This window comes from Sodiomyces alkalinus (genome assembly GCF_003711515.1).
Source record: "Sodiomyces alkalinus F11 unplaced genomic scaffold SODALscaffold_12, whole genome shotgun sequence".
Lineage (NCBI taxonomy): Eukaryota > Fungi > Ascomycota > Sordariomycetes > Glomerellales > Plectosphaerellaceae > Sodiomyces > Sodiomyces alkalinus.
Window position 1 is genome coordinate 544084 of NW_021167090.1, and position 21285 is coordinate 565368.

The 21285-nt window shown below is 54.3% G+C and overlaps 7 protein-coding genes across 7 annotated transcripts in view; 4 read left to right on the forward strand and 3 right to left on the reverse strand.

Annotated features, from left to right (window-relative positions):
* Positions 1-1282, reverse strand: part of SODALDRAFT_363696 (protein phosphatase 1 regulatory subunit SDS22) — a gene marked incomplete at both ends in the record, with an annotated part of 1413 nt that extends 131 nt beyond the window's left edge. Inside the window, 2 exons of the mRNA XM_028614580.1 lie at positions 23-901; positions 1033-1282. Coding sequence (XP_028462808.1) covers positions 23-901; positions 1033-1282 — 1129 coding nt within the window. The remainder of the gene's footprint in view (positions 1-22; positions 902-1032) is intronic.
* Positions 1283-1923: 641 nt separating this feature from the next.
* Positions 1924-3747, forward strand: SODALDRAFT_353430 (hypothetical protein; the record flags this gene model as incomplete). The annotated part of the gene is made up of 2 exons (XM_028613646.1): positions 1924-2842; positions 3008-3747. Exons 1-2 carry the CDS (start codon positions 2272-2274, stop codon positions 3745-3747), a joined length of 1311 nt encoding a protein of 436 aa, XP_028462809.1. The 5' UTR covers positions 1924-2271.
* Positions 3748-5483: 1736 nt separating this feature from the next.
* On the forward strand, positions 5484-6336 carry SODALDRAFT_321088 (hypothetical protein; the record flags this gene model as incomplete). Its single annotated transcript, XM_028609595.1, has 3 exons — positions 5484-5539; positions 5624-6033; positions 6104-6336. The coding sequence occupies 3 exons, from the start codon at positions 5484-5486 to the stop codon at positions 6334-6336; spliced, it is 699 nt and encodes a 232-aa protein (XP_028462810.1).
* Positions 6337-7633: 1297 nt separating this feature from the next.
* Positions 7634-10137, reverse strand: SODALDRAFT_329216 (PCI domain-containing protein). Its single transcript, XM_028610877.1, has 6 exons — positions 9600-10137; positions 9252-9541; positions 8940-9165; positions 8815-8876; positions 8331-8742; positions 7634-7982 (listed from the first exon to the last, which is right to left on the reverse strand). The coding sequence occupies exons 1-6, from the start codon at positions 9873-9875 to the stop codon at positions 7899-7901; spliced, it is 1350 nt and encodes a 449-aa protein (XP_028462811.1). The 5' UTR covers positions 9876-10137; the 3' UTR covers positions 7634-7898.
* Positions 10138-10369: 232 nt separating this feature from the next.
* SODALDRAFT_76127 (ribosomal L18ae protein family) lies at positions 10370-11820 on the forward strand. The gene is made up of 6 exons (XM_028615660.1): positions 10370-10466; positions 10524-10527; positions 10985-11169; positions 11231-11329; positions 11417-11494; positions 11569-11820. Exons 2-6 carry the CDS (start codon positions 10524-10526, stop codon positions 11725-11727), a joined length of 525 nt encoding a protein of 174 aa, XP_028462812.1. The 5' UTR covers positions 10370-10466; the 3' UTR covers positions 11728-11820.
* A 2954-nt stretch (positions 11821-14774) lies between these two features.
* SODALDRAFT_321091 (hypothetical protein) lies at positions 14775-17003 on the forward strand (the record flags this gene model as incomplete). The annotated part of the gene is made up of 3 exons (XM_028609596.1): positions 14775-15056; positions 15229-15316; positions 15412-17003. 3 exons carry the CDS (start codon positions 14775-14777, stop codon positions 17001-17003), a joined length of 1962 nt encoding a protein of 653 aa, XP_028462813.1.
* Positions 17004-17716: 713 nt separating this feature from the next.
* Positions 17717-20393, reverse strand: SODALDRAFT_363701 (hypothetical protein; the record flags this gene model as incomplete). The annotated part of the gene is made up of 6 exons (XM_028614581.1): positions 17717-18347; positions 18403-18483; positions 18823-18889; positions 19027-19090; positions 19273-19439; positions 19616-20393. The coding sequence occupies 6 exons, from the start codon at positions 20391-20393 to the stop codon at positions 17717-17719; spliced, it is 1788 nt and encodes a 595-aa protein (XP_028462814.1).
* Positions 20394-21285: the final 892 nt, after the last annotated feature.

Below are 21285 nucleotides of genomic sequence, written 5' to 3' on the forward strand. Positions count from 1 at the left end.
GGGAGGGTTGGGTCAAACTCACTCGCATCAATTTGTGACAATTGCGGCAGCGCCAGGCGGATCTTATTCCGGTACACCGCCGGCCCTTTAAGCTGCAGCGGGTTCCCCTCGAAGTACACGGTGGTGAGGTTCGCCTTGTCGCGCAGCACACGCTCGACCTCAGCAAAGTCGGCAATCTGGTTGTAGCTGGCCCAGAACTCCTCGAGCCGGTCGAGGGGCGCGAGGCCGGCGACGGAGGCGACGGCGTTGTTGGAGATGTCGAGGACGCGGAGCTTCGTGTTGGCCTCGAGCCCGGCGAGGTGCTCGATGGCGTTGTGGGAGATGTAGAGCTCCTCGAGCCCGGGGACGTCGGCGAGCGGGGCGAGGTCGCGGATCCGGTTGGACTGGATGCTGAGCAGGCGGAGGCGGGGCAGGCCGGCGAGCCCGGCGAGGGAGGTGATCTTGTTCTTGGCGACCCAGAGCTCCTCGAGGTTCTGGAGCGGTTCGAGGTTCTCAAGCGTGCGGATCCGGTTGGAGCCGAGCTCGAGGGAGGTGAGGTTGGGGAGGCCCTCGAGGTTTTCGATGCGAGAGATCTTGTTGGCGACGAAGTAGAGCTCCTTGAGGTCCTTCAGGTGGCTTATATTCTTGATGTGCTTGATCTTGTTGAAGGAGAGGTCGAGCTGGGTGAGGTGGGTCAGGTCTTCGAGGCCGCGGACACGCGTGATGAGGTTGTCGTAGAGGTCCAGGTCCTGTAAGGTGTCGGCTAGGGCGGAGAGCCCTTCGATGTGCTGGATGCTGTTCTGGCGGAGGCAGAGGCGGGCGACGTGGCGGAAGCGCTCGAGCCGGAGGGCGGATATGGAGGCGACACGGGCGTGGGAGACGATGATCTCGTCTGTGTCGGGGTCTTCGTCGTCGAGGAGATCTGGGGAAAAGGAGAAAGAAAAATTAGGCTCTGGCTCTGGCTCTGGCACATATGCCGTCACGTCATGCAAGAGGAACAAGGGGGAAAATCAAGAGCCGTGGAGGTGCTACTCGGAATGGAGGAAGCCTTACCTTCGTCGGCCGGGAGCTGCTCTCCTGGATGGACGTTCTCGTCGTCGGATTCAGGGTCGGAAAGGATCTCTGGATTCACGAGCACGGCGGTGCGATCGACTCTTAGCTTGCCGTCCCACCCCTTGCTATTTCGTAACCCGGGGCTGGGTTGGCCTTCGCTATTCGCCCGAGAACGAGAGGACGCAGGGCGATTATCGTGGAGTTCGATATGCGGCGAGGTAGGTCGCTCGTCTTCTACGGGACCGGGCATGGTGACGACCATGAATCTGTTGGATTGACACCGACTGGGGTGCTATGTGGATGGGCGGAGGAAAAGTCAGGAGACGATAAGGCGACACAGCAATGGTGGAGGTTGGTGCGTTTTCGAGGGCGGGCAAGAGACAAAGAGAGAAAGATTGTCGAAATATCGAAGAAGGGGGCTGCTTTATGTTTGGCTACGCCAAAGATGCAAAAGAACTGAGAGAAGACCTACCAAGGTAAGGACTGTGTAGGATGGACGGAGCGGGTAAGTAAAGTAAGCGGCGAGTGGCATGGGTTGACAAGGGACGTGGGGCCTTCAGCCAGCCTGCTTGGCACATGAGCGAAAGATGAGATTTTGCCTTGTTACTCAGGAACTGGTACGGAGTACCCGGACACAGTAAGGATAAGGTATGATGCAAAAGGCTACCGTTTGTACTTTGTACTTATCTACTTTGTAGGTACGGACCGGGAGCACCTACAGTAGGCAAGAGACAAGTATTACATAGGATCTCCAGGTACCTGAGGTGTCAATGGGAAAGGGTCCGGGGTTCATAGGCTCGCTGGACGTACAGTAACCGGGAGATTTAAGAAGAAAACAAAGAAAAGAAAAAAAGAAAGGGAAAAAAGCCCTCCGATTCAAGCTTCACGCCTTCACATCGTCATCTAGAAATCTCAATTGATCAGGTCGGCTCTCGTTGGGCTGGAATTCAATTGACCACTTCCCATTGCAGCATTCGAGCCCATCGCGCCTGCTACATTGCATGACATGACATTTGCATACGACAGTCGTCTCGATCCGCTCAGAGTCCAGTCGCGGATGGACACTTAGACCCTGTCCGTCATGGTTCGCTCCCAGGCACGGCGAACAGAGCTTCCACGGCCGTAATTCAAGTCGTCCGCCACGACCATCACTCGCATGCCCAACCATTAAACCGCCATTTAACTTGTCTTGCGCCGGTTGTGGCGTTCACGGAGCAGCAGGTGTCGACTGGCGGCAGAATGGTGTCCATGTCGCGCATCACGACTCGACCTGCATCCTTTCCTCAGACTCTCCACACCATCTTCCGCACAAACGCAAGCCCACTTCTTATTTCCCGAGTTGTTCCCTCTTCATACATCCTCATCGGCAATCCGTACTCGTTCAAGTCTCTATCCAATGTCGCCGTCCCACGGAGACCCTGCGCCAGGGGCCCCGGCAGCAGGCCACGGTTGGCTGGCCTCCCCCTGATGTCCAGGCGTGACCTGCACTCTCAGATGTTCTGGCTTCCCCCGCTTATGTTCGTCGGGCTACTGGGTGCACTCTGGATTTGGAAGTGCGCCATGATGATCGTTTTCCAGAACAAGATTATCTACATGCCGGGCCTGCCGCCCAACGCTCGTCGCGAGCGCATCCAGGACTATGCCCGGGAATGCGGGGGTGTCGTGTGGGAGGAGCGGAGAACCCGTGCTGCCGACGGAACCGACCTGGCACTCTGCGTCGCCAGCGTGGAATCCACCGGTCCCAAGACCTCCACGTCGCCGGGGGCGTCTGCATCTGGAATTATTCCCGTCTACATTCTCTACTTTCAGGGTCTGCCCACCTCCTTCCTCTTCCTCTTCCTCTTCCTCTTCCTCCTTCTCCTCCTCCTTCCCCTCCTCCTCCTCCATTTCTGACCCCTCGGGGGAGGTGGCAGCGTTTTGTTGAAGTTTCTTCTAGCGGAATGGAACTAGTGGTTTTACTTACATATGCTTGTAGGAAATGCCTCTTCCATACCTCCTCGCTTACAGGACCTCTCTGCTGTCCTGAGAACCCTGCAGAGAGGGAAACAGCGCGCGCGCTATACTATGATTTGTCTCAGCTATCGGGGCTACTGGACCTCTCGGGGCCGTCCCTCCGAAAGGGGAATCAACCTTGATGCTCAGGCTGGTCTCGAGTACGTCACGCGGTTACACGATGAACAGGAGCAACAACAATCCGCCGATAACGGGCCGAACCCACGGCCAGTGCTGATCTTCTGGGGCCAGAGTATCGGGTCCGGAGTAGCCACCAATCTGGCTGCTGCGTGGGAGGACTTCCCTCGCACAATCAGACTCGACGGCTTGGTCCTCGAAACGGCGTTCACGTCCGTCAAGGACATGCTAGGGGCACTGTATCCCTCCAAGTGGACTCCGTACCGCTACTTGTGGCCGTTCCTCCGGAACCATCTCGACTCTCTAGCCAATCTAGATCAGATCGCGCGGCTGAGGAGTGATGACGGTGGACCGCCGCATATTACTTTGGTCGTGGCTGGACAGGACGAGCTGGTGCCGGCGGACCACGGTGCTCGACTGGAACAGCGTGGCCGGGAGCTGGGCCTGACGGTGGAACGGAAGATTATTCGTGGGACGTTTCACAACGATGTCATGTTCAGGGGAGAAGGTCGTAAGGCTGTCGCTGACTCGATCGAGAAAGTGGTGGTGGCAACGTCACGGGATGGTACGAATAATGGCTCATGATCTGGCATTTATGACTGTTATGACCGCCAGATTTTGAGGTGTGGAAAGGGAAGGAAAGAGTCATCAGATGTACTACATACCTAGGTACCTTAGATTAACGTAAGGTACATTGGGAATACCCGTGAGTCACTACTATCTACCTTAGTCGAGAGTTAACAAGAAAGGGAATCTTGAATCTTGATCTTCATCAACTGCACCGTGGCTCTGACCGCGGAGGCTCTGGTGTAACAAACTGAATAGTATCGGCTCAGACTCTCAAACCTCGGATGGTAAACAGTGAACGAATGAACAGTAGGAGCGGGCGTCGTCTTGGCTCCCGCCTTGCCCTGTTTCCATCTGATGGTTCCCGTGAATTCACATCTCCACTGAGCTATTTGGCCAACCGGAGTAGTGGACCGATGATACATGCACTACACGTGTAAGGTAGACTAAACTAACAAAACCACTTTATCCAGGCCATCGGTCCCCGGCAGTCACATCGATGAGAGGGGGGGCCCCCGCCCGGGGTGAGGGGAAGAAACGCTGCGCGCACTCGGCCTCAGATGTACGAAGCATTATTTATGCACACTTGTCCTGCGCTACTTCGTGGCGGCCAGTCAAGTCGGCCGTGGGAAGGAAAATTGGTAAAGGGAACATGGATCAATTGACAAATCGATCTTCGCCAATTTCGTGTGCGTGAGATTGACCGGAACTGCTTCGTTTTTGTTCTGACTCTTCCTCTCGCTGGTGTGGCAAGTTGAGCGCCGACTACGGGAGTACGAATAATTACATCCATCCCATGATTGATTGATTTGGGGGTTTCTTGTTCCGTCTTGTCCCTCGTCTCCCCGACGGAGAAAGCGCAGACCAGGGGCCAGCCAGGCAGAACAGGATTCCTCACCTCCAAAACCAAAGTACCGCAGCACTGGCTGTCCTGCAATACGGTACCTTGCAGCTGGAGGCGATCCATCACGGGCGGGTGCCACAGCTTGCTTAGGGACGTACGAGGTAATTACTCCGTATATGTATCATTATCCCAGAGGTCTTTACTTCATCCTTCCTGGCGGTCCCCGTTGTCTGCCCTAAGCAGAATTAGGCAACGTACCCACCATAAAGTCACGTGAATTCGTTCCTGGGACGCGCCAGTATCCACTCCGAGCAAACGCGTCCACTAACGTCCTATCACCAAGGCCGCGTCTTCTCCTCAATTGGGTGCTGAGGCAGGCCAGGGCATCACGCAAGCATGGATGCGGTGTCTGCTGTTTCTAGCGTTTTTGCCGGAGTTTCATATATATATACTATCCTCCCCTTTTTCTTTTCTCGACTTTCTCTCTTCCCTTCCTTCTCAGCACGCTGCACGACCGACATCGACGCTCCAGGTAAGTCATTTGGAAAGACGTCGATTTCGCCCTCGCCGTCACCACCACCGTCGCCAATATCTCGACTTTATCATTTCTGTAACCTTTTTTGGAATCCGGTGTTCTGGCTTTTTTCTTTTTTTTTTTCTCATCGCCGCTTCTCTCATCATTTTCCAACTATTATCGCGGCCGGAGTCTGTACATTACGAATCTTGATACCCATTTGTCTTTTTTGATACCTCTGTCACGATGTTTTCTCGACGATACGACCCTCCTCCTCCTTCAACCAGCACGAGGAGTTTTTCCAAAAGTCACAAACCCAATAAATCGAGTTCTTCTTTTAGCAAATCCAGCGGAGTCTCTAAGCATCGCCATGAGTCCCGTCACAGCCGCCGGCCGATGACTGCCACGTCGGCCACCACAGTAACCACGGATGATAGTTCTCTGCTGAATAAGTAAGTACTTCTTTCTTTACCAGGACTTCAAAATTCCGCCCCTTTCTAGGTGTGTCCTGTTTTTCTGACTTGATCTCCTCGCAGTACTCTTACCTCGGCTATTGTCACCCTCGTTATCGGTTCCGAACAACGCCTGTTTGCCGCTCACGAGGACGTCCTTTGCGTCTCTCCCTTCTTTCACAACGCTCTCCGTGGCAACTTCATGGAGGATGCACCCCGCCGAATTGCCCTTCCGGACGAGGAACCCGAAATCTTCTCGTCGGTCCTCGAGTACTTATACAAGGGGGATTACTATCCTCGTCTCATCCACAACAAGCGTCGTAATAGCTGGGAGCTGGAGTCTGCCTCCGACGAAGCCAGGGATTCCGTCGAGTCGACCGTCTACCATCACGCCATCGAGGGCGACATCCTCAAGGACACCGTCATCTACTGCACCGCCGAAAAGTATGGTCTCGAGGAGCTGAAGCGTGTCGCCTTGCGAAAGCAGGGTCTTCGTATGTTGTCCATCCCCGGATCTTTTCGATCATCTAGCGTCCATCAAGCTAACGTGTGCCCGCATAACAGAGTCCGGGATTCAGTGCAGCACCATCCTGGCCTCTGCACGCTACGCGTACGCCAATACTCCCGACTCCGACTCGAAGCTGCGCGCCCACTACCTCGCTCTCATCATCCGCAGCCGCAGCACTTTCAAGCGAAGCGGCACCATGCAGCTCGAGATGTACAATGGTGGTACCCAGCTCTTCTTCGACTTGTTCGTGGCGCTGTGCAACCACGTTGACGACATCTCGGCATCGTGAGTGCTTCTCTTTTCCCACTGGCCTTCTAAGTGCTAATAGCCGCAGTACTCCCCGTACTCCTCGCAGCGGTCGGCCATTCTAGGCTATTTCACGTTCTACATATCACATATCTAAGCCCGGTCTCTTCAATTCTCTCCTACGTAATGTTTTCTACTGCTGCTTCACTGCCACACTCACCCTCACTCAACACTGTTCTTCTACATTTTCATTCCTGCTAAGATCTGTGGGGTCTGTGGCAATCTCAACACTTGCAAGAAGTTTATCAGGGGGCGTTTTTTAAAAGAGTATTTCTTTTTCTTTCTTTCAATGTCCGGTATGGTTAATGGATTCTGCGTGGAGTTCTTTGCGTTGCTTTACCTTTTCTCCTTCTGAGATCCCCATGTACGATTATGGTCGAGGAGCCACCCCAGACGTGTCGCGATGGCTCGGCGACAAGGGTTTTGGAACTTCTCTTTTTTGTTTTACACGGGAATATTTCTGCTCCCCAAAGGAGAATGAGCAGATGTTTCGAGGGCGAGATGTTTCGAGGGCGAGATGTTTCGAGGGCGAGATGATATCAATGCGGGTTGGTTTCTACGCTTATCCAGACGAAACACTAAGAATGGCATAAAATGCAGGAGGATCGTGGTACTATTTCCATTCTCAACACTCTCTGCAGACTAAGTTAACATGAACATTTGTTATACAAGTCCAAATCCCTTAGTCTCGATGATGGGAACACTACATTGGATAAGATCGGCCTGAAATCTGAATACCCTATGCTAAATTGGTGGTATGGCTTCTAGATCGTTCATCCTTTTTGGCCGGGTATGAAACCGACTAGAAGCCTCTATCTTACATGGGTAGTGGCGTGAATAACCGTGAATAACATGCTTCCAGTAGAAAGACATCCTCATCAGCCATCCCCTTATCTGGGGAGGTTGGCCTCTTCTCCTAGCTTGCTTCACCATTTTCCTAAGCAAGCCGTTTCCAGCATGGCCTCATTTTCCGGTCTTCCTTTGTCTTTGTTTCTTGTTTCCGTCACAGTTCTTCTTAGCCTTTGTTCTCAGGACTTGCCATGCTACAGCCAGACTGGTCCATGATAAAGAGGCGATCAGATCCCTGTCGTTTGCGCGTGAGTCACCGTGTCAGTCCCGCGTTTGCCCCATGCAACCACTTTCACATCCCTGCCCATTCCGTTGCTATGACTTCCTTGGCATATAGGCCAGCTGGGTGGATAAAGGCCAAGGATGACGATGCTTTGTGAATTTCGTTAATTCAGCAGATCCCTTGCAGGAGCCTGATGGATTTGACTTGGGGGGCAATGAAAATCATTCAAGTTATTTATGCAGTCGTTTTGACCTGACCTTGTGGGATGTCATGTCGTGCTGTGCTACATAATTTTGTGAAACGTTTTCCGGCTATGCTGTGCTATCCTGGTCTTCTTATTACAGTGCCCAATAAGACGCAATGTAAGGTAGGTATCACGTTGAAAAAGTACCACCGCTTTATCACCATATTCCGTGTTCCAGCAACGCCAGTCGTCAACCATGTAGTCGTATCAAGCTTGTGCTACTCCTTCATCAGACCCCTGTCCCGGGGAAGGCTCCGTTTTTAGAGAGAACGACTATGCCGTGTTCGCGAGAGATGTAGCCTTTCATGAGGTTCTAGGTATAAATGCCCGTTAGCCAGTGGTTCAAGTCATGCGTAAGATGTGGCGAGTCTGCCATTTCGACCCCTGTATGGGATGGTTGGTTGTAACATGGCACCCTGGTGTGACCTAGACAGACCCCCCGGGGCATCCAATGGCTGCCTACAAGGCAGAAGAGTAGCTGACGAGGCTATAAAAGGGTCACCCAAGCCGAGAGCGTATCTCGGATGAAACCAATATACCAGGATAATTCGACTCAAAGACCATCGATGACTCGAAGCGACGGGAAGACAGCGGCATACCCACACCACCTTGGTCTCTCGGAAAGAATGAACCAACAAGACAATGACGACGGCAGACGTACCTTGTAAATCATGTTGGCCAGCAAACACTCAACCTCGTCCGAATCCGTGGTTTCCCGGTTGGCGAAGCTAATTGCAGCCCCGAACTCGGCGACGCGAATGCGGGTCTTTCGTAGCGGAGCATCGCCGGGATTTTTCGGCTCCTCGAATCCCTTGGCCAAGAAAACTTTCCGCAGAAGGTTCCGAAGCGCAATGTCGCGGCCGCGTTCGAGGGTGAGGTAGATCCTCCGCTTGACGAACTCCTCTTCACCCTGTTGTAAGGCGAGGTCGAAGCCGTGGAGGTCGCCACGCCGGATGCACTGGGCTAGAGGGAGGAACGATTTCTGGAGGCGAGGGAAAGGCTCCAGTAAGGCTTTGCTGGGTAGGGTGTGGGTTGTCAGAAGGCGGCAGGGGATGAGGTATGCCAGGATCCTCCTAGAACGTGTCCCTTGTCAGCATTGTGACCCGATAGGGAACCGGTGCATACTTCGGTTTTCGTCATCTTACTCTTTGTTCGGCATGGCGTCCTTTTTGCATCCTCTCCATGCTTCGTCTAGGTGTTTCTCCGCCTATGATGGAAGGGCTCAGAACCGTGTCGCTCGGGATCTCATTCATGGATTCTGGATTCTCACCTCGACGTAGTTCTCTTCGAGGAAGGAGAGCACGCCCTCATAATACTTGAAGGTGACTCGCTGGGCTGCGGGAAACGCCTCAAGAGGCGGCATGTTTCCCTTGTTCGTAGACAGAGCCTTCAGGATCGTCCGTGCCAGGTTGGCCGAATTGAGCTTGAAGTAAGTCTTGAATAGGAGGTTGACGATGGCGTAGATGCCCCATTTTCTGGATTCCGTAATTTCCGCTCTGCGGTGGCATCAGCATCAGTGACACTGTTTTTCATTTCTGAAAAAAGCCAGCTGAGATAGAATGGATGGCTGGAAGTTTCATACCTGTCGGTCAAGCATAACGTGAAAATCCGCTTTAATTGTTGCTCGCAGTCCCGAAGCTGCTGGTGCTTCTCCATCTCGGGATCAAAGTCGTCACGGATCTCCAGGCCGTCACCACCAGCATCGATTTGGCCCCTCTCCTCGTCGGATTTGATGGCGAACGCCCTCAGGTACTTGCCTGCCGTGTAAAGACACGGGATCGTCCATGCCTCGAAATTATGATGGGTGTAGCCCCGGTGGAGAGCCATCGTCATCTCCTTCCAAGCTTCATAGACTTTCGTCCAAGATGTTCTCTATGAAAGTCATCAGCATAAGGGACGACCCCTGGACACGGGTCACGTTCCCACATACCCGGCCGTTGACGATGCTGTCGCCATCCACAGCCAGCAACTCGCCGATTGCCTTCCAATATGCGGAAAAGACCTCAGTCCAGCCGTTCACCTCCTCCCTCACCTCCTCACGTGGGTATCCTGACCGACTTGTTAAAGCCTGGACTAAGCCGTGTGTCACATCGTCCTTGACTCCGTAGTGGTTCGTGCTTAGCCAGACAGCTTTTAGCCTGTCCGGCTTATCTGCTGGCGGGATGGGGGATAGAGTCTGGGCAAGATCATATCCTTTCATGCCCATATATGCTGTCGCGAAGTCATTGAAAAGAGATTCCATGCCTGGCGTTGAAGCCGGCCAGGGCGCCGACTAAGAATATGAGGGGCGTGACTGAGGTCTTGGAGGGCCAAAATTCCGAGAAAGACGTCAACTGCGAGGCCGTGAAATAGGGTGTTGGGTGGTCCTTGGGTGGTCGTAGCGGAGTTGATTATCATGAAAGATGACGCTTCTGTCCGAAGTTCGAGTCGAGATATAAGTCTCAAGGATATCTTAGGCCGGATCTCACAACGTGGATGTGGTTGAAGTCGAAGGTTACCTATTATTGGACCAAGAGCTCTCTCTCCTTCATTGACAGTGTCCATACAGTGTCAGAAGTCCATTATCGCCAAGACAGCCACACAAAATCAAGCCACGCATCACGTGCAAGATAAGCCACAATCCACATCTTGTGTCACCCACGCACAGAAGAATTCTAGGTGTTGTGGCTCACGTCGCTTGGAATTAGGTCGTAGCCCTCCCAAAATTTCGACCACTTTTTCCTCACCTCGTTTCGCGGCTAGCATCCGACCCTGCAACCATCACGACAATCGACGGCCAACGAGCAGCACCGACAAAGTGAGTTTACATTGCCGTATCTACTTCTCTAACTTCATACTAACGTGGTTTTCAAAGATGGGTAAGCAGATTTTATTTTCTCGTGATCACCAGTGTCGTCTTTGGACTCCCGATTGTGTACGATGCGAACCAACAAATCGACGACGACGTGCCCGGTGCACTTGATTCACCAACCGACTCGTGATGTTGACCTTCCCGGACTCTCAATGGTTTCGAAATCTACACGGGAACCGGATCGATGCCTTGCTTAGCGATAAGAGGAGGGGTTTCGACTTCGGTGGCTTGGTTCGATAGTCAGCACCGTCGAAGTCGGGAATTGGACAGAGCAGGCCGAAATCCAATTTCAACCGCTGAATGTTCACATTCCTACCGCATCAGATCGCACCTACGAAATTTCTTCGCTCGTCGCCAGGATCACGTCTTGTCAACACCGACTTTCTACATACGGCTTGGCTTCCCTGGTTTTCGCGATGGAGCAATATCGGAGAGGCAGTTGGACTGACGGAATATGTTCGCAGGTCGCCTCCAGGAATTCGAGATCATCGGGCGCCACCTGCCCACCGAGACCAACCCGACTCCTACCCTGTACCGCATGACAATCTTCGCCCCTAATGTCATCGTCGCCAAGTCGCGGTACTGGTACTTCATGCGTGGCCTGCGGAAGGTCAAGAAGGCCACCGGTGAGATCGTCAGCGCCAAGGCGGTAAGTCTTCCCGAGGGAGAATGGACTCCAGACAACAACAAGAAGCTGATTCTGTCGGCAGATCTACGAGAAGCACCCCCTGAAGGTCAAGAACTTCGGCATCTGGGTGCGCTACGACTCTCGCTCCGGCACCCACAACATGTACAAGGAGTACAGGGAGGTAGGTTCACCTTGGAAGACACGCTCTCCTGGCTGCTTTGCCCTCGTCGAAGCACAAGTTCAGTCTCTGACACGCTGTTTGTTCTAGCTGAGCCGTTCCGCCGCCGTCGACTCTCTCTACCAAGATATGGCCGCCCGCCACCGTGCCCGGTTCAGGTCGATCCACGTACGCTACCTCCCCCGGCTCACAGCGAACCGGAAAATGCTACTGCGGAGCCGTGCTAACACATGATGATGCAGATTCTCCGCGTCGTCGAGCTCGAGAAGACCGAAGACGTCAAGCGCCCCTACATAAAGCAGCTCCTCACCAAGAACCTCAGCTTCCCTCTCCCCCACCGTGTCGGCAAGGTCGACAAGCAGAAGCTCTGGAGCGCCAAGCGTCCCACGACTTTTGCGTAAACAAAAAAAGGCTGGTTATTTGCGGGGTTTCTTGGGCGAAGGGAAATGGACTGGTTCTGCGGCGTGTTATTACCAAGGTCTCATGGAACTACTTACCACGTGCATTTTGCTCCCTTAAGAGAGACGGGGAGCAGCGACGACGAATCAATCAAGAATTAACACACCCACCCGGCCCCGCGGTAGCGGATGCTATCTTCGCTGTCACAATTAGGTTCACACGTGGCGAACGGACATGCGGGATGTGCAGCAGCGACAGCATCTGATGAGTCGCAAAGCTGCGGGAGGGCGCGAGGACATACCTCATGGTTGGGACGACGGATTGATTCATTCGTCCGAGCTCCAGTAGGGACTATGGCATTTATGACACAACATTCATTTGGGCAGCCTCAACAAACTCTTTCCACCTTGCCCACATCACGGGGCATGCCGTCTCTGGTGTCGACTGATTGTTTTTGTTGTCCGTATGGCTTGTCGTGCGAGAAATCGTAAAAACATCCTGTGAATCCGCCCGACTGGCAGGGGCTTGTTTGTTCAGTGGTCAGTGGTCAGTGGTCAGTGGTGGCTCCGGCGAGTGGCCTCCGCCTAGACCGGGAGGGCCGCCGAGGTGAAATTTCCCAATTCCCGTCTCTACAGCTACGGCGCACGCGCCATTGCCAGGACTGCTCGAATTCCATATATTATCCGTTGGGTGGTCCTATCATGCGGATGTCCCGGGACTGGTCCCATCCTCATCGCCACCGCTCCTCCACGTGCGGAGAGGCTATTCTATTCCATAGAGCTTATCGAATGCCCTCAGCCCTTCACAAATGTCAACTTAGGAACTCGTTGCTCAGGTGCCTGCTGGGAGAGATATCGGCTCCAATCTACCTTTGTTTATCCAGAATTCTTGATGCTATTTACTGTCTATAATTTCCATTTCTAGCTTCCAGCCATTCCTTCGCACAGAAGCACCTCCTCTAACAGCTAATACATATGCATCAGCATCAGCATCATCCAAGGGTTTTTTTTTTTCTTTTAAATCTGATGTGCCGATGCAGAAAGCACCGGATGGCATGTCCAAGTACCCGCCATGTAAAACAGACTCCAGTCTCTTAATGTATCAGGTATGCATCTGGGCCTGACATGGATGTCGGTCACGGAAGATTTCGGGCGTACCTTATTCACCATAAGGCTCTGAGATTGCCAGTTGAGTTGAGACTTCCCACTTGATAGGTTCGGTGCGTTTCAACCGGACTTTTACGGATACTTTTACCTAAGGTAAGGTACTTTATTATGTTACGGGCTCGTGTCGACAGAGGCCACTGAGGCCCACGGAGGCCTACGGAGTGATTGGGCGCTTCAATTGACTTTGGGTAGGTACTGTACCGTAGGCAGGGTTGCTCCTTCGACTTTGTGATTCGACCCCACCCCACAGCAGTCAACGGCCGCTGCTCCACGAGGTACCCCAGGATAATTGGGTACTCTTCCATCTCCCCCAACGTCATCATCTTCTCTTCCTCTTGTCTCCCATCCGCTCCTCATCGTATGCGGTGCGACCTCGCGTTAAGAAAAGATCAGATGCGTACGTCTACGCACGTACATATTGACACAGACACGCTCACCCACCATTAACTTTCAATTGCTTCTCTCACGGAAGGCCTATCACCTCCTCTGCCCGTCTGTCTCCTTCCGTGTCCGTTTCCGTCTCCGTCACCATCTGCGTCTACAGTGCAGTGTCTCTACGACGGCCCCTCCACTACGACCCTACCATATTTATTGTACAGCGGAGTGACAGGCAACTATCTCCGCCATGGTCAGGGTCACCGCGGAACCTGAACTGAAATAGCCCACAGGTGACAAGTTACGGATGCAACGACCTTCACTGCTCGATTCGGATCCACCTTCTGCCGCCCCCACGACAGCTTCGAATATGATCTGATAAAAAGAACGAACACGCCTTTCTTTTTTCTCCTGACCGCTATTATTTGCGCCTCCCCCTTATTAGGCCTTTTTAGGTACGCTGCGCCGCCGCCACCAGTCGTCGTCGTCGTCGTCGTCGTCGTCGTCGTCGTCGTGGTCCTTCTACTCACCATTCAAAGCCCTCCGCAACCTGGAGAGCTTAGTCTCTTCACTTCATTTCATCATTTCTACCGTCATCTTGTGGTCTCTTCTATCTTCTGGCACTCTCATAATCCTTACTGTCCCGCCACGCATTTGGTGCATCCGCGCTTCAAAGTTGACTCACTGCCGCAGCTGCGCCTTTGGCTGGCTGTGGTCTCGCAGGGTCGCTAACACGCAAACCCTTACCTTACCATCTGCAACACTGCCTGTCTGTCTGTCTACCCTACCTGGTCATCCAACCGATCCATCTATTCTGCCTATCCTGCCTGCTGCCCAGCTCAGGCCACATCACATAGCTCCAGTCAACCATGTCCTAACCGCCAACAACATCAACAGGGAATATGTAATTAATCCACTCCACTGTAGGCTATCTTCCCTCCCTCTTTTCTTTTCCCCCGTCTCCCCTGTTCATCTGCCCACCCATCTCTGGCCATCAGCCACGAGACCACACTTATCGACCTCTCAACCGCTTGGCCGAGCACATTGGCAGTTGCTCCGTTGGCTCCGTCGCCACTGGTCAACCCAGCATTTTTCTCTTTCTTCTTCTTTTTCTTCTTCGTCTTCGTCTCTTCATTTTTTCCCATTCCTCCTGATTAATGATTTTTCCCGCTGAAATGGACTTTGTAATATCTGTTCTCTTCGGCCCATGAATCGTTCATTTCTTTTCTCTCTATTCTGCATCTATATCATCGCTTCTTGCGAAACCACCTGCCGATGCTTGGTTAACCACGCCGTAGACGAACTCATCTTCTTCGCTTTCTCGCAACCCGACAGTTCGCACCGTCGCGTCGCATCGCATCGCATCGCCCGTCGTCCGTCGCCCTTGTCGCCCTTGTCGCAAACTATCTCTCTCTCCTACCTGACGCGATCTATTCTCCCCTTATCAGCGCCCGCTCCTCGCCACGCCACAACGCCTTGCTTTTGGATGCGACACGACATCGCATTGAATGGCGACACATACGGCCCAAGCCGACTCAAAAGAGTCCATTGGCGCGGACACCACCCAAAACGGCAAAAAGCCGAACCCCGCCTCCTCAACCAGCGCCAGCGCCAGCGCCAGCAACGCCGCCGGTAGTACGAATCCCGGCGCAAGTCCCGGCGCCGGGTCTAGTAACACGACCAGCCCTTCGCCGAAATCAGCTGGTGGTTATTATGGTTACCTTTTCGAAAAGGACAAAACACCAACAAAGACCCTCGAAGCCTTGTTGCGTGCAATCGCCAAGTATATCGTATGTGTCCCTGTCCCTGGCGGTCCCTCTCAACATCGATTGCACCTTGCCTCCCTGATACCTTACGCCCAACTAACCCAGCCCAACCTAATCCTGCCTAACCACGAACTCGCGTGAAAACCAGTGGAAGTCGACGTTCAAAAACTAACTATTACCCTCAACGTCGCTTCAGATTGCAAATATCGGCGATAAAAGAACGAATTGTCTGACACCCGCTAAACTCGCTGCCTTTTACAGGGCTGTTGGGGGCGACTATGACAGTAAGACCACCGTGTCTTTGCGCTTTCGCGTCACCGCGCCCGTCGCGGCTGCAGGAATCAGATCTTGGTTGAAACTGACTTAAGTTCTCTCGCAGGCCTGTTCCATGTTATGCCACATGCTTCCATCTCCTACATATGGCAAGTCACCGGCTGTCAACATTCACTCCAACCGATCCCGGGCAACGATTTCGACCCACCCTCCGTTCCCGCCCTGACCCTACGCGGTTTTGTGCGCTGGGAGTCGATTGAAATTCTCCTTGGCCCAGAGGAACATGTGCCCTTCATACAGTACGCCATGAAGCACTGGAAGCTCAAGCACCCTGATACCGGCGAACCCTTCCCTCCCGACCTTCCCAAAGAAGCCTTCCCCCTCAAGCCCGATAACGAGGTGGACAGATGGCACAAACAGTGCGCCGAGAAGTTACGTCAGGAGGCCACAAAGCCCGACACGGCCTCCTCCAAGCCATCCGTCCCGGCCGACACCCCCCCGCCAGCTACAGATCGAGAGGAACCCAAAGTCAAGGTGGCCTACGTGCATGTGCGAAACCCCTATCCGGAATCCGCTCCCAGGACCCGCCCCGGACCACCCGAGTACGCCGCCCACACCGCCCGGCCAGTTCCTTTCAGTCACGGGGTAGGTCGCGTGCCTATCCAACGCGTTCGCGTCCCGCCGTCTCCTGAACGCGAGCGAGGGCCGCACCGTCACGCCCACGGCAGCTCGTCGGACGAGCACAGCCGCAATAATCAACGCCGCCGCAGCTTTTCCGACTACCCATCTCCACCGCCGGACAACTCGCAACCTGCCTTTCAGCCGCCGCCTCAACCGCCGCCCACACGGCCACCGGGGGATCGTCGTCGACGCAGTCCGCCCCGTCACCGCTCCGGAACAGATTCCCCCTCTGACTCGGAGCGTGAGGACAGCCCACGTCCAGTACCTCGCCGCCGTCCTTCCGCTCCTTCCGTTGGAGTCAGGCCTCCGCCATCCATTCGCCGCATGGCGTCTCCTCCGTCATCCCAGCCGCCTTCCGCGACACATTCTCACAGGTCGGATGGCAGGCCCGATGAGTATCGCAAGCGAGGTTTTCCCATACCCGAGGTCATTCGTGACAAGTTCGACAAGATTGCATCCGTTCTCCCCAACGCCAGGTCGCCTACCCGGAGTTCGTCTGGTCGCCGAAGTGAGCTGCCCCCGCGCCGTAGTCGTGAATATGCGAGCCATCCAAGAGCCGGCCGTGCCTGGTCCGAGTTGGATTCGGACGAATCGGACGCCTCCACCACCAGTCTGGAGCGGCGAGTCCGCAAGGAGATGGAGATGCAGGAGAGGCGCAGGAGAGAGGAGAGAGAAAGGGCCAGGGCTGAACGCGAACGGGAACGGGACCGGGGGAGGGAGAGGGAACGGGTGCGGGAGAGAGAACGCGAGAAAGAGCGCGAAAGAGAGCGCGAAAGAGATCGGCTGGAAGAGGAGCGAGATATGCGTAAACGTCGCGAGGTGCGGTACCTGGCGAGGCCGCAATCATCACGTCGTCGGACGAGCAGCCATGCAGATGTCGACCGGGCCAGGGATTCCGTGTGGGATTCCGAAGAACGAGATTTTCGAGGCGATAGGAAGAGTTGGAAAGAAAGGTCCACCAGTCCTGTGACGGGTGTCGGGGGAAGACGGTATCCCGTCGAGCCGATTTGGAGCTGAAGATGCCCCAGGTTCCGAGCAGAACATCATAGCCCCTGGATAGAGGGGGGCGTTCCATATGCGGACATGACACGAAGTTATGACAATCCACACGAGATCGAATGAAATGGACAACAGACATTCCCGGTCCATTCCACGAGCGACGATACATGGCTGCGTGAGATAACGACAGGCCCTATATTGCTGCCGTACGGTTCCCGGGTATTTCTTTATACCAGCATTTTGTCGCGAATGACAAAATCCTGCTATGCCTCCCCACAATGTTCCCCGTAAGCTTGAGCAAGAATCTACTTATACCACGGGGTTGTCAACAGAAAGCAGGCGTCGAACCCCAAGTTGAACTCCCAGCTCCTTACGGCAACACACGAGAGGTCGCCGGTACCAAGTCCCAGAGCCAAAGCTGTGAGTGAATCTTTTATAACGCCAGCGCCGTCCATCCGGTCCATAGAATCACCCCAGATTGGCCTCCCATAAATGGAAGTTGAGAGGTCCAACAACAATGCTACTAGCTCGGTCCTCCTCAGATGATCGCAAGCACGACCGGTTCCCTAGGGCCGACACGAGTTCCCATATGGCGTTGTCCCACTACGGTAGCAGCAGCAGCAGCAGCAGCAGCAATGAGACGTGACGCAGCTGTTTTTAGCCCACCCATATCTTCATCTTCTCAGTAAGCCCGTGGACAGGTTTCTCGTCGCCTTCTGTCTATTCGGGGCCTACTTGGCCGTCTTCTTGCCGCGACTGAGCATGATGCGCTTCTTGATGATCCTCTTCTTCAACTGAAGCCGCAAGCGGCGCTGCTTGTCGGTCTCCTCGACGCCGCTCTCGTAGCCCGTGTCGTACTCGAGCCCCCACTTGGGGCCGCCGCCCTCGGCGTATGTCCAGGGGATGCGGTCTTCCCAGTTATAGCACCAGTCGGCCGATTCCGAGGCCTCGGATCCTTCCCCTTCTCCGGCGGAGTTGTCGTCATCGTCGCCGTCATTCCTGGATCCGTCAGAGTCAAGCCACGGGCTGTCGGGGGAGGACTCGAACTTGTCGCGCGGGTGCGGCGGGATGTGGAAGGTCTTCATGTAGGTGTTCCAGTTGACCTGGAACAGGCGCCTGCGCGGGTTCGTCCGGCGCGAGAGCGTGTCGGGCCGGTTCTCGGGCCGGTTGGCTTCCACGCGCTCGTGGTAAGGGCAGAAGGCGTCCGGCTTGACGACGACACCGGGTTGTACGTGGTGGCATCCGCGGGAGGCGGGGCCGTCTTCGCAGGGCCAGAAGACGTGCTTGAGCTGGCACCCGCACTCTTGGTAGTAGCGGTAGATTTGCATGCACATTTTGGGTGACTCTGCTTCTATCCCGTTCCTTTGCACGGTGACAGATGTGTATTATGTATCTCTGTCAACAGCATCCGACCTACTTCGATGGGACGGGGAAGTCAGTCTCGGAACAGAATGGGATGGGATGATGCTTGCAATGGTGGTCATGATGTGGGATTTGCCTGCAAGGAGGAAGGCAGGGACATGTTGAGGTTGCTGAGCACCTACTTACCGGTGGATTGTGGGATATAAGCGATTGATCTCTGACAAGAGAAGGAAAGAAATCCCTACTCTGTTCTTAACAGAATTAAGAACTGTGAAGGAGAGACAGGAAGGAGAGTAAAGCGGTTGCCAAGTACTGATGCAAAAGAGAGGTCTGGTAAAGACGACACAGAGCCAGCAGTTATATTTTGCATCCCGTGAGAAAGAACTTGTTTCCGGGATACTACAGCGAGGAAGGAGCAGGCGCTTTTACCTGGACTAGAGGTGTAAATTCTCCCCGGATAGACTCGACAGTTCACGACGTGTCCGTAGCTTCAAGCGGAGACAAGCCAGAGGAGAGTGTGGCATAGTAACCAGGCCCTTCATCTCATGTCTGGAGTCAAGAAGTAATGTGAAGCCTTCTTTCAGCTCAAGTGCTAACTAATCTATATAAGATATTATATTCAGATTCGTCTCGGAGGCAGTACTATGATGTGCCTGCTTTATCCTGGACTATAGTCTACGAGGCAGTTCGGCATGATTCGTCGTCACGGCGATGAGCGGTCTGTCTTTCAGAATATGTTCCGCCTTGTGCAGATCATGTGACAGATAATGGATATTTTACCGATGACCATCACTTGCCATCTTGCCTTTATTAATGAAGTTTATGCTCTCTAAGATCAACAGAAGGTCATTATCTTATATAAAGGGAAGGTAGCCTTCGTGCACGAAGAAGAGGACTACAAAGCCCACTTCATCTCCTAGGCTACCCAAGTTTGGGATATTAACTGGCTTCTTGATGCGCCCTTATTGAGCCATCTCGGAATGCCGAATCTGGAATGAAGTCGGAGTGAAGTCGGCGTTAAGCCAGCACCGGTCCGGTCGGCGGTCCGGTGTGGGTCTGACAGTCCGAGGAAGCTCGGACCGCCCGACTTTACTGCCGAACAATGCAAGAGCCCTGATAACAATATTGGTAGGAATTAAACCCTCATGCTCATCATAAACACTACATTAAGTATAGTACCGAGTCCATCATTCCCCAATGGCTTGTACCAACTGGAAAACCTCCGTACAGGAGAAGGCTGATTTACGTGCCTCTCGCCCCCCTCCTACCAAGCCCGATCCTCTCCTCCCTCGTCCTAACACCACGCTCAGCACCGCCGGCCACGTCCCCCATCGGCGTCGGCGTAAGCTGCAAGCCCTGGTTCTGTCCCCGTCCAGCCCTGCCGCTACCAGAACCATTGCCGCCATCGCCATTTAGCCCGGTGAGACCACCACCACCGCCGCCACCAGCAGAAGCACCAGCACCAGCAGCACCAGCACCAGCAGCGGCAGCCCGCGCGAGCCGTGTCCTCCTCCACGCACTCGCATCCGCCCCAACACCGCCCAACATCGAATCCTGCGCCTCCTCCTCGTCACTGCTCGTGCCGAGCAACATCTCCGTGTCCTGCTCCGTGTATTCGTCCTGCTGCTGCGGCTGCGGCTGCGGCTGCTGCGTGCCTTGCGGGGGTAGTCGACCCGCCATGCCCCTCGCCGCCTGGAGTCTCTGCATGAGGCTCGAGCGCGCCTGCACTTCTGCCGGGGAAAGGTGTTGGGGTTGTTGCTGGTGCAGGGGGTTTGTGGGTTGGTGCGGGGGACGCTGGCGGTGGGGTTGCCGTGGTTGGCGGTCGTCGATGTGTAATTGTTGTTGTTGTAATTGTTGTTGTTGCTGTTGTTGTTGTTGCTGCTGCCGTTGCTGCTGCTGCTCCTGATGCCGTCTTGTGCGCTGCGCCATGCGTTCCCGCTGGGCGGCTTCGTCTTCTTCTTGGCGGGCTTGTCGCGTTCGTCTGTCTTCGTAGGCGGCTACGTCTTCCGAGGTGATGGTTAGGGTTGTTGGGGGTCGTCGCAGCATGATTGCGGTTGCTTTTTTCCTTCTTTCCCCCCCTTTTTTTTTTTCCTTTGTTGTTTCCTTTCTTAAAATGGGAGGTGGGTATGGAGAATATGAGAAACGGCCCTGCTGTTGGGCTAGGAACTGATCGAGGCGAAGCGATTTGGGGTCGGGAGTTGCAGTCCTGTATACGCGACGACCCAACAAACGAGGTACGAGTCAGAAGAGGGGCGCAGCGCAGAGCCGCGGGGTGTTGCAAACGCCGTGTTGGAACCCGTGTTGCTGCTCGATTGACCCTCTCCTCAACCTCGCTCTTGACTTGGAAGCAGGTTCCCCGGTTGAAGGAACACGCGCCGCCAATGGGGGCGGAAGATGCGGCGGGAATGGGGGCCGAAGGAGGGCAACTGTCGTAATTGTACGTGGTTTGGTGGTGCGGGAAGGCAAGTCCAGAGACGAGGCTATTTCAGGTCGCAGATCGGGTCTTCGACAAAGCCACGAATCGCGACGAGAGGTTGTTGGTTGTGTGTTGCGGTTGTTGTTGAGGTTGTTGTTCGTCGCTTCGCGACTCGGAACGCGAAACTGAAAAAGTGACGTCCGACGCCACTGTGGCGCACCGAGCTTACTCATCAAGTCCACAGCCTCTATTCGGGTTATGGCCCGTGCATTACCCGTTTAGGGGCCCCACAGCCATCGCGTCCCGTCCCTGCTCGGAACCGGTCCGTAGCCCATGGCCTGGTCCGATTCAACGCTCGGAGAGGGCGTAGAACTTGGCAAAACCAACTCGCGCTTCTCCTTTGGAAACACGGAATTTTTGGGAGGAAATATCTTGTTTTTTTCTTCGCCAACTCACTGGCTACACTAGTCGCTAACTCCTATAATAGTTCAATCCGCTAATATGCCGCTCCAGATGCATTGG

Bases quoted from the DNA above. Each gene is read 5' to 3' on its own strand.
- SODALDRAFT_329216 (XM_028610877.1), bottom strand. From the start codon at position 9,875: ATGGGCATGAAAGGATATGATCTTGCCCAGACTCTATCCCCCATCCCG. The intron at 8,743-8,814 runs GTAAGATGACGA...GACACGTTCTAG, and splicing joins GACGCCATGCCGAACAAAGA to GAGGATCCTGGCATACCTCA. The intron at 7,983-8,330 runs GTACGTCTGCCG...ATTTATACCTAG, and splicing joins TGGCCAACATGATTTACAAG to AACCTCATGAAAGGCTACAT.
- SODALDRAFT_76127 (XM_028615660.1), top strand. The intron at 11,330-11,416 runs GTAGGTTCACCT...TGTTTGTTCTAG, and splicing joins TGTACAAGGAGTACAGGGAG to CTGAGCCGTTCCGCCGCCGT. The intron at 11,495-11,568 runs GTACGCTACCTC...ATGATGATGCAG, and splicing joins CCCGGTTCAGGTCGATCCAC to ATTCTCCGCGTCGTCGAGCT.